General features: G+C 32.2%; 1 protein-coding gene across 1 annotated transcript; it reads right to left on the reverse strand.

Moving 5' to 3' along the window:
• Nucleotides 1-9,044: 9,044 nt before the first annotated feature.
• Nucleotides 9,045-13,391, reverse strand: LOC131156638 (glycerate dehydrogenase). Its single transcript, XM_058110479.1, has 13 exons — nt 12,971-13,391; nt 12,737-12,820; nt 12,280-12,420; nt 11,716-11,837; nt 11,375-11,456; nt 10,698-10,770; nt 10,530-10,621; nt 10,374-10,448; nt 10,178-10,285; nt 10,006-10,083; nt 9,664-9,708; nt 9,394-9,508; nt 9,045-9,309 (listed from the first exon to the last, which is right to left on the reverse strand). The coding sequence occupies exons 1-13, from the start codon at nt 13,091-13,093 to the stop codon at nt 9,287-9,289; spliced, it is 1,161 nt and encodes a 386-aa protein (XP_057966462.1). The 5' UTR covers nt 13,094-13,391; the 3' UTR covers nt 9,045-9,286.
• Between the last annotated feature and the right edge of the window lie 331 nt (nt 13,392-13,722).

A 13,722-nucleotide genomic window follows, 5' to 3' on the forward strand; every position in this document is an offset into this window, starting at 1 on the left:
AATTTAAGGAGTTTTAATAAATTTTATGCAGAATTATGTATAAAGATCAACCATCCCTTAAGGAACATTTTAATGATTAAAGTTTCAAACTTTTATGTTAAGTGTATGATGTTTCAATGCCTGAAAGAAAGGTTATCTCCCATTATATAATAGGTTAAAAAAATTTAATATTTATCGAAATAGAATTCATGACCACATCTAAATAGTTGAATATGGTATAAGATTTTTATTAATCAATCCCATTGACGTTCGAATCGACTTATTCATTTAACAAATTAGCGAATTAAAAAATTTAGATTCATATTATTCTATTTATTCTAACAATGACCAAAACTTAATATCATATAATAATAACAACAAAGTTGTTTCAAGACATAAAAATTTTTCCCCCTTAATTAGGGGGTGGCAAAATAGGTTGAAAGAGGGGTGAGCACAATTCAGGGATACCCAAATTAATTGAATTAACCAACCGAAATTGGTTAGTTCGGTTGGGTTAAGAACACGGGATTGGTCAGCTCGGTTATGGTTTTACAAAGTTTGATTAATCAGTTCAGTTAAGAGGAATGTTAATTCTGTTAACCAAAATAATCGATTTAATAATTAATTAAAATTTAAATATAAATTAGAATATGTTAATTTGTTAATATGTTAATTAGTATATATTAATTTGTTAATGTGTTAATTAGTATTTGGTAAAAAAATCTACAATTATACACATAATGTTTTTATTAATTAATTTCAAATTAATTTGATTAAATTCGATTAACCGAATTACCCGAAAAGGTAATTCGGTCGAGTTTGATTCGGTTTAGCCCCTCTATTCGGTCGATTCGATTAACAATTCTCATTAATCGAAAATTTTGGTTAATTCAGTTAATTGACCGAATTCGGCCAAACCGACCGTTTGTTCACCCCTATGTTGAAACCCGAAGGGTGACCCGTGACCGGCCCGTTTAAATCGGGTTTGGGTTTAATACAAGCTGACTCATTTATAAATGGGTCAACCCGGACCCAACTCATTTATTAAGCGGGTTAGGCGGGTTTGGGTCGGATCACTTGCCAGTTTAAAAATAAAATGATGAGTATTTTTTTGTTTTTTAAATATCATTTTATATGAAATGTTTAAAATTTTTAGAATAAATAAATTATATTTTTAAATGCGTGATCTGTTTATTTAATGGGCAAGTTTGGGGTTTACATAGTAGTCACCAGTTAATAAACGAATCAACTTGAACCCGAATCCATTTAATCCCGACCCGTTTATGACCCGCCTAAACCTGCTCTGTTAACCCGTTTTGCCACCCCTACCCTTATTCCTTCAAGCACTAGATATGTCATATTAGGATTTATTATTAAATATTTATTTTATAACTAATTTTTATTATAATTTTCAATTGTAACTCCAAATAAGTATATCAAATTGTTTATGTTATTCTAAATAAAATCATACATAATTTAAATAAATATCATATCTAGATTTGTTACTGCCAAAAATCAAATGACCTTTGTAAAGCGTTCCTTCATCGTGACCACCTAAAAAGAATCAAGTAATAATGACTTGGAGAATTCAAAGTATACTCTGGGGATCATTCCGATGCTTAAGTAAGAGACTAATGGAAGGTTATGAATTGCAACAGTAGAAAGAAGTAGAAATGAGTATGATGCTTACTAGGGGTGAGCAAATGGTCAGTTCAGCCAATTTTTGTTAATTAACCGAATTAATCGAAATTTTCGGTTAAAGAACACTATTAACCAAACCGACTGAACTGTTGGGCCTCACCGAACCGATACCAGACCGAATTTTTTTTTCGGGTAATTCGGTTAACTGAATTTAACCGAAATTAACGATGCAGACCAAGAGGAGGCAGGTGCAGTATTAGAATAGCAGACATTGACAGAATTATTTTCTTCCAAGCTAGTGGGTTCTTTCATTTGGGACCCAAAATTTGAATTGAGCTCGTTGAGTTGCATGCACAACTAGAGTGAAGAAGGTTTCAGGACCCCGCCGATGGACGACGATCTCATGTCTAGGAATTGTTTGGGCTTGGCGGCAGAGGAACCATTGTTGGGCACTCTGTTTTTATTTAAATTTTTTTATTTTGTCTAAAAAAAATTGGCACTCGGTAGGTGAAGGGAGATGATTGTGTGCACACATTGTTTATAAGAACAGGGGACATCATGGGGGCTAGCACGAGCGCCAAAATTAGTTGGCGCTCTTCGACGACAACAGCACGGCGGTGGAGATGTCGGATTTGGAGGCGTGGGGCGGGCTGATGGGCCTAAACCACGACTACTTCGAGCGCGGCAACCTCAACATCTTCAGCAGGAGAGGGGATTGCCTCACCGAACTGGCTTGCAAGATGCGCCTGACGTTGGACGGCTCTGGCCTGCTTCCAGGTTGGTATTGCAGTCACTTAGAGGTAACTACCACAGGAAGCAACATCATGTCATCAATGTCGCTCTGTCTCATCATGGGGATGAAATTCTGCTTGTTGTTGGAGGCGGTGATGGCGTTCTAGCGCAGAAGAATGCCCAGAGGTAGAGCGACGTGGTCCACTAGCTCTGCCTTTTTTCCCTATCCCACCTACGCCTTTAACGAATTAACATATACTAATTTATATTTAAAATTTAATTAGTTATTAAATCAGTTAATCGGTTAACCGAATTAATATTTTCTATTAACCGAACTGAAACCCGATTCACCGAAATGTTGGAAGACATAACCGAACCGACCGAATTAACCGAATCGAACCGACAAATTTCAGTCGGTTAATTTAGTTAATTCGGTTTTACCCAAATTATGCTCACCCCTAATGCTTACCTCCTCTCCAAGTTTCTTTTTATAATGATGGAGGTTGACACTCCATCAATTCGGCATTGATGGACATTATTGTGCTTGTGGGGGGGTTATAGAGGTTTTATAGACATTTATTTTGAGGTTTCAAGTATAATTTTGTAATCATTTCCTTTCATAAATGTGTGTACATTAAAATTTGTACACCGGTTATGTAAAGAAGTTTAATGATGATTTCGTAACCATTTTTTATTTTGAGTAAGGATATTTTGGATATATCATGATTTATCATTAAAATTTGCATTTATAACTAATTTTTACTATAATTTTCAACTGTAATTCAAAATAAGTATATCAAATTGTTTATGTTATTCTAAATAAAATCATACCTAATGTAAATAAATATCACTAAAATTTTAAATAAGTTTGCTAACTCGTGAACTTAAAAATAATCTTATGCTTAAAATATATATATATTTTCTAATTATTTATACCTAAGTAGGAAATCTCCAAAAGTTCATATCAATAACTAAGAAAAGATAAACTATTTTTAAATAATAATTCATCTCTTTCATTATTCTTAAAAAATCTCAATTTTAAAGTTTATAAACTATAGGTAGCTTATAATTTAATATAATAATTTTAAATTTTAAATTCTTCCCATGATTTCTCAATCATCTCCAAAAGAACAATTCATTTTGGAATGTATGTAATTATTTTTGTTGACCGCAAATAGTCAACTTAGGCTATACAAGAGAGTAGATAAGAATGAATTGATTTGTGGGTCTCTATCTCTTTTAATAAATCATTCAATTGAGTATGACAAAGGGTCACACGATGAGACCCACAACCGCCAACAAAATGGTTCTGTAAATGGTTTACTAGTGAGTCAAACAAACAAACAAACAAAAATTATCTTGAAGTACAAACAGTGTCCAAATCTTTTCTTTTAGATTAGGACAAAATATTTTTTTTAAAATGGATTCAACCAAAATAGATAAAATTGCCTTAAAAAAATTGTTGCTTTTTTTTTTTTTAGTTATTTCAAAAGGAGGGCGGCACCTTCATTTATTTATTGATATACTATTACTTCTGACAGAAGAATACCGTGATTACAAGATAAGAATTGAGATATTACAGATAAAAAAATTAAAGGCATCTCAAAAATAATACTAACAACCAATTAAAATAGGACTACAAATCCAAACAAAGCTAAATAAGAAACAAATCTAAACAGGCCTATCAAAACTAAAAAATAATAAAATAAACTAGAATAAAAAAATCTAAAAATCTAAACCAACCAAACAAAAATCGAGAGGTTGATCTAATGACGAAAAGAAAAGAAGTGAGACCCAACCTATCAATTCAAAGGATATCTTTTAAAGAATTAAAAAAATTGTTGCTTCTAAAGGCATTGTGAGACATTTAAGATTTTTCAACTAAATAATAATTTAATTTCTAAGACCCCTTTTGGAACTTGGGAAATCTTAGGAAAAGGAAAGGAAAATATGAAGTAATTTACTTTTTATGTTTGGTTATCAATAAGAAAAAAACAAAAAATATTCAAAATCAAAGAAAAAAAATATGATTTTAATTGATTTTTCTTAATTTCCAACCATATAAAATAAAATTTATTTTTAGTAGTATTTGGTATAAAGAAAAAATAAAGTGGAAAATAAATTTATTTCTTACTTTTCTTTTCCTTTTCTTTTACCAATCAAAATCTTTGGTTCAAACCAACCTTGAAAGATAAATGCTCAAAATAAAATCACAAACGTTATATATTTTACACCTATTATGTCTATAAAAGTACAAATAATGAAAAAAAAAATTTGTAGATAAAAGTATAACAATTTTTTTTTTTCATAAAATTATTTCAGCTAAAAATAGATAAATTCACATTTAAAAACTTGTTTTTGAATTCTTCTCTAACATCTTCTAATATTTTTTAATGACCCGAAACACCAGCCTTGAATGAACCCTGCCTCATACATCTTCTAATATTATTTTAAAATATATCGTATTGTTATGATAAAAATAATAATTTAACTTTTAAAGGATAAATTTTAAGAATAAAATCACGAACAAAAAAGTACCTTTTAAGTAATAAAAGTCAAATTTGTTTAAAATTTTAAGACTTCACTAATCAATTATTATTGTAAATTATGGAATAACATATTTCATTCAATCCAAACTTGTATAAAAGTGTCATGGCTGTATTTTGTATTTTACATTTTCAAAGAAAATATAAATTTTTATCTTTGATTATTAATTATTACATTAATTATAAATTTAATTATGAAAAGAATTCTTATAAATTTATTAGCGTACTTAATTTTTTAAGATTTTATTTTTAAAAATATAATTTTAATATTATATATTATGAATACCATATTTCATTTATAGCAAACTTGTATAGAAGTGTCATGGTTGTATTTTGTATGTCACATTTTCAAAAAAATCTAAAGCATATTAAGAGCTATATGAATACACTAATCAAGATATAATTAATTTATTCATTGTACATCACATACAGATATAAAGAATAAATTATTATTTTGTAATCAAAATTCAAGTACACCGGTGCATATTTATTTAGATTTTTAAAAGAAAACCTAATTTAAAATGTTTCCATATTAGATAGCCTTAATAATAGAAGGCATAGAAATGGAAGTGGAGCTAAAATAAAATGTATTCTTTATCATTTTGAAATTAAGATTTCAACTTAAAAAAAAATACAATTTTTTTGGGTATATTCTAGGGATATAGGATTATTCCATTATTGCTCATTGTAAAATATTCAAATTCGACTTGATTTAAAAATATTTAGCTTGAAACTCGACTCGAATTCGATCAATTTCATAATTGCAAAACACAAATTCGACTTGCCGGTAAGTTTATAAAGTCGAGCTTGACTCAATTAACCTCAACTCGATTATAAATTAATATTAAATACATATATAAATATATATAATGTATATATAATACTAAATATAATTATACAATACATGTAATATAAAATTAATAAAATTAAAAAGTTTGAAACTCGATTCAAGTATTATTACTAAGTTTGAACTCGATTCTTGAATCGAGTTGAGTTAGGGGACGAACCAAGTTTGAGTAACTCACAAGTAAGCCTAACTCATTTACATACTCTATTAAATAAAGTTATTTCATAAATTATAGAAATAATCATACAAAATAGTTTAATTAAGATATTTTTTTTCAAAGGCTCTCAAATAAAATATGATTTTGTTTGAAATACACAATTGTAATTGAGGCTTGCAAAGATAATGTACAATCATCTCTATTTTTCTCTCAATATTGGAATGGTATTATTGCTTTTTTTTTTTTCTCTAAATAAAAAAAATTCAATGATAAGATTTTTATTGAATGGCACATATTCTAAATTGAATGCAATAACACAATCTTAAAAGACCAATATTGTTTTTATTTTTTTGTTTTTGTGGTTTTGCAATTTCTTAAAATGGGAAAAATCCGTTTGAAACCTTCGAGGCTTATTTTCTTTGACGGTTAAAATATAAATCAAAATTTTCATTATAAAGTAGTGTTCGATATAGATAATGGTCTTCATCTATTTTTCTCTTATTTATAGTTTTGATCTAAAACTTTCAAGAAAGCTTTGAATTCCTTGGTTTTAGGGCTCTTGTTCTAATATTGGTGGTTGTACGATCTATCAATATTCATAAAATATTACATCAAAAACTCGTCAATCATCATCTTGATTGTTCAAGATTATAACTTCATATCATATTGTCTGAAACCATAAGCAAATATGTTCACAGTTATATTTTATGAATCTCAGTTGAAAATTCAAGAGATAGACATGCGATGGAAATTCATTAATTGGACAACTGTAAAAGGTCCAAAGTGCGGTGCCCAAGATTAATGACTTAGAGTTTTAATAAGCACATTAAGGTTACATTTGGCTCATAGAATAGTGATTTTTTGAAATAAAATGAAATATAATGAGAAATTTGTAAATAGAGTAATGACTATTTATTGTATATTTCTTATTTATTTCATCATTTAACATATAATAAGAAAGGGATAAACAATCCCCATAGTTAAATTTGGGAATAGTTATTCCATATCTATTTCTTGTTCTAATTTATAAAAAAAAAAAAAAAATACTTTATTATTTATTTTATGATAACAATATAATTTTTTGTTTAAATGATTGTAACCTGTTATAATTAATTTACTCTTTATTGAGAATAGTTATTCCATATCTATTTCTCGTTCTAACTTATAAAAAAAAATTACTTTATTATTTATTTTATGATAACAATATAATTTTTTGTTTAAATGATTATAACTTGTTATAATTAATTTACTCTTAAGAATCATGCCTGAGACGTTCTCGTAATTAAAACATCAAATTTCTGTAGAGGTATTATGTTAGACAAACAAATGATAAATAACACCATAAAATAAAGGTTGACAACAAGACTAGAACACATGACCTCCTAGTAACAAGAGTTTTGATACCTTGTAGATCACCACTTTACCTAAAAGTTTAAACTATTAGGTTGTGGGTCAACAATATATATCATTGTTGAGAATTTCACTTATGAGTTTGTCCCACATAGGAAAATTTGAGTGGATGATGGGTGCTCATATACATAGTTCGACCTAAGACTCACTAGGCTTAAGTTTTTGGGTCAAGTTGGTGTTCTGTATGTGTATCAAAGTCTACCCATGGGATCCTCCGATCTTAACAAATGGTATCAGAGCCGACAATTTGTAACTCTGGGTGAGCAATATTGTAAAAAGTCAAGACGTGAAGTTAATTCTCCTGACGTGCTAACAGTTGGAAGACCAAGTGTGTGGCTGTGGTTAATAAGAATCATCTAGGCTGGAGATGAATCCGAATAGGGTCAAGTCATAAGAGGTAGGATTGGTTCGGAGGCACGTGGAATGCAATCCGACGCACGTAAGGTGCTTGTGGTAAGGGCCACTTGAACAACTGTTAGAGAATTGAGCTTACTCCCAGAAGGGAGACAATTTCTGTCAAGGGGGAGAAATTTAAAATCACAAGTGAGGGGGAGATTGTTGAGAATTCTACTTGTGAGTTTGTCCCACATTGGAAAATTTGAGTGAATGATGGGTGCTTATATACATGGTTGAACGCAAGACCCAATAGGTTTAAGCTTTTGGGTCAAGTTGGTGTTCTGTATATGTATCAGAGCCTACCCATAGCTCCTCCGATCCTAACATATTAGGCTTTAACATATTGAGTACTATAAAATGTGAGATGAAATATTTTCCATTAAGTAGCTCAGACCCAATTTAGATCTCTAATAAAGCAAAAAAAAAAAAAAAAACTCATCGTGCCCAAAAAAACCCACCTCCATACTTTTCCCAACAAGTATATCAATGGCACAAGAAGAGTTAATGAGCATAAATGTGATTGCCAACTCCTACAAATAAGAGTGTCATAATAGACAAAATCTCAACTGGAATCAATAACTAGAATGAGCACTTGAACATTCAAGGGTTCAAGATGATGAAAAGGATTGAAATCCCCCTTGCAACTATCATTTTATGTAGATTTGAATGAGAGAAATTTTATAACTTTTATGAACAAATAAGAGCAAGTCAATCTCAACCAAACCCCAATAACAAAGGCATGATAATGTCTGTTGTTGGTTAAAATTTTGAATTTTACATCTACTAACTTGAAAGAAGACAGAAATTAGAAGGCCCCTTGATCCTGATAACCAATAATTAATTGGGTTCTAAAGAGACCTCGATATGATCAATTACGAAAGAAGAAGAAGAAGAAGAAGAGGAGAAGGACCAAGAAGCATTACATAAGTATCGTTTGGTTCATAGATTGAAAAAGTAGAGTGACTTACTTGATTTCTTTCATTTCATTCCTTGCATACCTACACATTGCCAAGTATTAGTGTTACATATTACGGTTGAGCTAATGGGGCTGTTAGAATGCCAGCTCTTTTTTTTTTTTGCCCGTAAAATTCCATAGCACTTAAACACAGAAGATAACTTTATTATATATTTTTATTCTTGACTTAACTTTGTGTTTGGAAGCATAAATTTTGAAATTTGAATATGAATTTGTATAATTTTTAATAAAATATAGTATAAAATTATATTGAATTTAGGTCCCAAAATCCATGCTCCCAAACACTGCCTGATGAATTCCAGACATCTTTAATTTAATCACATTGATAGAGGCTAGCCTTTTAGAAGATGGAACAAAAAATTCTTCTGAAAGTCTGAGATACCTTCCCTATTTCCAATAGATATTTGCTTCATATTGTACAACGGGAACAACAGTATGAAAGCGAAAGAGAAGCAAGTATACATTATCAGCATTCCTCCCATGCGAATGTATACTGTCATCAGCACTCATCAGAAATGAAATACTCTAAAACCCAGACCCCCAAAACTCCAAAAAATACTCTATCTGCATCAAAGGGCACACATGTAATCAAGTATCCTTGCTTACAGCTTTGAAACATGTAATCCTGTACCAAGAACAAAATTTGCAGGTAAGTGAAGTCCCAAAAAGTTGGAAAATTCAGCAAATCTGTGTTAATAATCAATATTACCCAAGGCCTTTGCATTAACAATACTTGGACATGCAACTGGAGGTGGAGAGCTTTCATTCAGAAATGGTTCGACTTGATTTGGATCAGACCAAAGTGGATATCCTTTAATCTTCCCCTAGAGTGTGCGCAAGTAAATGATGCCAATGTATAGTTTCATTAGAGCTTGTCTTGATTAATCATTTCAAGGGATAGTACATACGAGCAGAATTCCAGTTCAAAAATCAAAAAACAAAAAAACAAATCGAGCCGCGAAATTTCTTTTTGGTATACCAGAACATTCAAAGCAGCCAGTGTTGCCATTCCTTCACGAGTCCACTGCATGAACCATAACTTAAATCGTTACCATCATTTCAAATAATTATTTTAAGAACTATGAGCAGCTTTGGTCTAAAACATGGATGATTCCATGTGTTTCTATTTGTTAGAATACCACTTTACCTAAAAACTTAAGCTATTAGGTTGCGAGCCAACAATGTATATCAAGCTTAACACTCCCCCTCACGTGCAGCTCGACAGCACGTTGAGAGATACACAAGCATACGATAGATAACATCCATTACAATTCTTTAAAAGGCTTTGCTTTGTAATATAAGGAAAACCTATTGATACTACCTTTGAAGCAGAGGCAATGTGAGGTACCACAATGGCATTCTTCATCTCCGCAAGCCCAGGTTTCATGCGAGGTTCATCCTAGTAAAATACCATATGATGAATATATTGCAGACAGTGTGGGATGTGATTTTCTGCCACATATTTGAACTTCGGATAAAGGTGGGTTCGGTACCTCAAAGACGTCAAGACCAACTCGAAACATGGGATTATGTTTCAGATGCTCCACAAGAGCTACTTCATCAACCACGGGCCCTCTACTACAATTAATAAGGATTGCTTCCTGCAGAGGTAGATTTCATAGTGTTTTACAAAATAAGCTTATATTTCCCGTTGCTCAGTACTCAAATTTAAGAAGTTTTAGCATTCACCTTCTTCATTGTTGAGAGTCTCTCTTTATTGATCAGATGATAAGTAGTTTTATCCAGGATAGGATGAAGACTCACCTGCAAGAAGCAATAATCACAGGTAACCTGTTTCATCGAAACCAGAGTAATAGTTTAAAGACTTGTGAACGCGAGTCTCACCACATCCGCCTGCTGGAGCACCTCATCCATGGTTGCTGCTCTTTTCCAAGTGACGGGCCATTCACCACTTGCTTTCAGAAATTCTCCATAAGCTACAATTAAACTCAAAAGATATCAGCAAAAAGGAGTTGTAATGTTCCTAAATTCACCATATTGACTCGGGCATGCCTGTAACGAACTTCTCTAGGCGTGTGGCTTGATATAGGTCATAGTATATTAGGTTCATTTTGAATCCTTCAACCTGTTACAGTAGAATGATAGAGTTACGATTCCCAAAAGAAAGCAAACACCTGAAATCCTAATGGAGGTTCTTTCCATACTGTACTTCAACTTGTCAATCACTGAGTCCAAACACCAGAAATTATGGCATCTTTATTCTTCCAAGCATTGGACCATACATTTGCACCATCCTGAAATTAATCATTGAGGAAACAAATCCTTTCCTCTTATTCATGGAGGTATCAAATACTAGGTTGTGTTTGCGGACATGGACTTCGGGCCTTGGTTTTGGATTTGTGTGGGTTGGAACAAAATGAAGTATAAACGCGAATCCAGAACCAAGGTCCAAATCCAAGCTCTCAAACATTGGGTTAGAGGTTTTAGTGTTATGATTTGGGTGACTTTGGACGTAGGACAACTAAATATGATTCATATTGGTAATTTTGTTCTTCAGTATGTTTTGATATAGCTTTTCCCAGAGGCTGCCTGATAATATTTTTCAAATCGGTGCATTGATTTTTTCAAATGGGAAAACAACATAAATGCCAAGAAATCCAACCACTTTAAAATGATAAGCTTAATGTTATAAAGTTCTAAAACAAAGGATGCATTTTTTAGTTAAATACCATCATTCGAGCATAAGCAGATCCAATACGACCAGCTCCAATCACACCAACAGTCTGTCCTTTAAGCAGGTTTCCCACAAAACTACCAGGAAAGCAAACCCAATTTTGCAATGTCTTATGAGAAGCACAAGAAGTTCACCCCATTTATCATAGACACAACAGCTGTGTTAGGGCACATAAATCTCAAGCCTTGGATTTGGATTTGTGTGAAAGTGAATGAAATTCAATACATTTTTGTACAGCATTTATCTAAGTCCACACAAATTCAAATCCGAGATTGAAACTTCAAGCCCCCAGTCATATGGAAAGTGTAAAATGACTAAAGGTGAGAAGTGCCATACAGATGAGGAAGCCATCCATCGTATAAGCCTCCCCGCATGAATTCATCTGCTTCAACTATTCTTCGAGCAGCTGCTAAAGAAAGTGAAGCTGCTAGCTCTGCTGTTGTCTCCGTAAGCACTCCCTAAATCACGAGGGAAAAAAAAAATCTAAAAACATTCTCTATCTCAATTACTTATGCATCAGAAAGATAAGTGCATCATTTCATTTATTTAACGTGTAAAGCACAGTATAGAACTGCATAGACGTGGTTGTAGATGTGTATACTGGTGTTTATCTAAGAACAGGGAGATGAACATGTACATGCACGCTGATGAACCTTGAGCATACCATTGATGAGAAAATTATGAGAAGTTGATACCAGACCCTAGTGATAAGGCTGAAATAATGATATTATTGTGGTTCAATCATTTCTCACTCATATTTTTAGAAGAATATACGAATTATGAACAAACTATATTGATGCACGTATGATCATTTATGCATTTAAACAAACAGATGGCAGATATACTAATACACAACTTATCTTTGTTATAGATACCCCAAAGAAGAAGAAAGGAACTCACAGGGGTGTTCCCAACTGCAACACCCCACTTGTTAGCAGCATTGACATCTACATTGTTGTACCCAACAGCCATGTTGCTAAATGCCCTTCCTCCTGCCCTGCTCAATGCAGAGAACAACGCCTCCCCCCAGTCTTCTGTCAACTGAATAAAAATAAATAAATGAATAAATAAACAGTCCCAATTGAACATAACAATCAATATAGAAAAATCCTAGAACACTATAACCATTACTCATGTTTTTACCAAAAAAAAAAAGTTCATAATTAATTCAAAAAGTTTCCATAAAAAAAAAATGTTCATACCCAACATAACGTAAAGAAACAAATCTTAATTTTTTTCTTACAAACCCACTGCAAATATTTGTTTATGCATATACTTTCTCCCCAGTAGGAATTTTTTGGTGTAACTCCTCAGAGAATCAAACTTATATTTAAGAAAAATGAAGTAAAAAAAGTACCTGCCCAATCACTCCATCACACTTATCGCCAATCAGAGCAATAATGTCTTCAACTGATAAGATTGTTTTCTTCTGGGTGCAAATCTGAATTAACCCACAAGAGTCAAAAGATTCACCGCAATTTTTCAAAAAAAAAAAAAAACAACCAACAAACGAACAGAGAAGAAGAAGAAGAGCAAGAAGAAGAAGAAGAAGAAGAAGAAGAAGAAGAAGAAAAGAAGGATTAACAATCACCTCAACCCGACAATCCTGCTGTATTAGGAGATTGATCCAGCGGGTTCCGGGCATGGGTTTGGTGCTGACCACTCTGTATTTCCCATTCGGGTTCCACACCTCGATTGAAACTGGCTTCGCCATTAGAGTGAAGTAAGCGGCTCAGTTCTAACTAGAGGATTTCTGCAATCGAAGTCCCTGACCTGAAACAGAGAGCCTCTTCGAATTTCTGGTTTTTCCGGTTTTTTATAGGCCACGCTTGATGTGGTGAGACGCAGACTACGATAGCATACCTTTTTTCAACGAACGGGTGTGATCGATCGTTGAAAGGAATGACTTTATTTGTTGACTTGACGATCCGTGGAGGGTGCAGGGTAATGGTGGGCTGCCGGACCATATGAAGGTGTTCTTCTCTGGATAGAGGGTGTCATTTGGGCCTCCCGTTTAGTAGAAGGATAGAAGTGGATTATGCACTCGTGGGTCGACGACACGTAATGCATCCTTCACACCAAATGACAAAACTACCCTGCTTTTGAGAAAGTTATTCAATTAGCACTTGTTTGTTATGGATATTATTATTATTTTTTACATAATAAAGAAACAAATTATTAAAATATTTTTTTTATATTATTAATTTTTTTTTATTTCTGTCGTCATTTTTCTGCCATTTGTAAAAAAATTAAAAATCAAAATTTATGATTTTCAATTGTTTCTTGAATTTATTGTAAACAAAATTAATATTCATAAATAATTCTTTTAGATTTTATACACTT

This window comes from Malania oleifera, chromosome 5, assembly GCF_029873635.1.
Source record: "Malania oleifera isolate guangnan ecotype guangnan chromosome 5, ASM2987363v1, whole genome shotgun sequence".
Lineage (NCBI taxonomy): Eukaryota > Viridiplantae > Streptophyta > Magnoliopsida > Santalales > Ximeniaceae > Malania > Malania oleifera.

Coding starts and splice junctions, on each gene's coding strand:
- LOC131156638 (XM_058110479.1), bottom strand. CDS start 13,093: ATGGCGAAGCCAGTTTCAATCGAGGTGTGGAACCCGAATGGGAAATAC. Junction 12,821..12,970: donor AGCAGGATTGTCGGGTTGAG/GTGATTGTTAAT, acceptor GGGTTAATTCAG/ATTTGCACCCAGAAGAAAAC. Junction 10,286..10,373: donor GACTCTCAACAATGAAGAAG/GTGAATGCTAAA, acceptor CTACCTCTGCAG/GAAGCAATCCTTATTAATTG.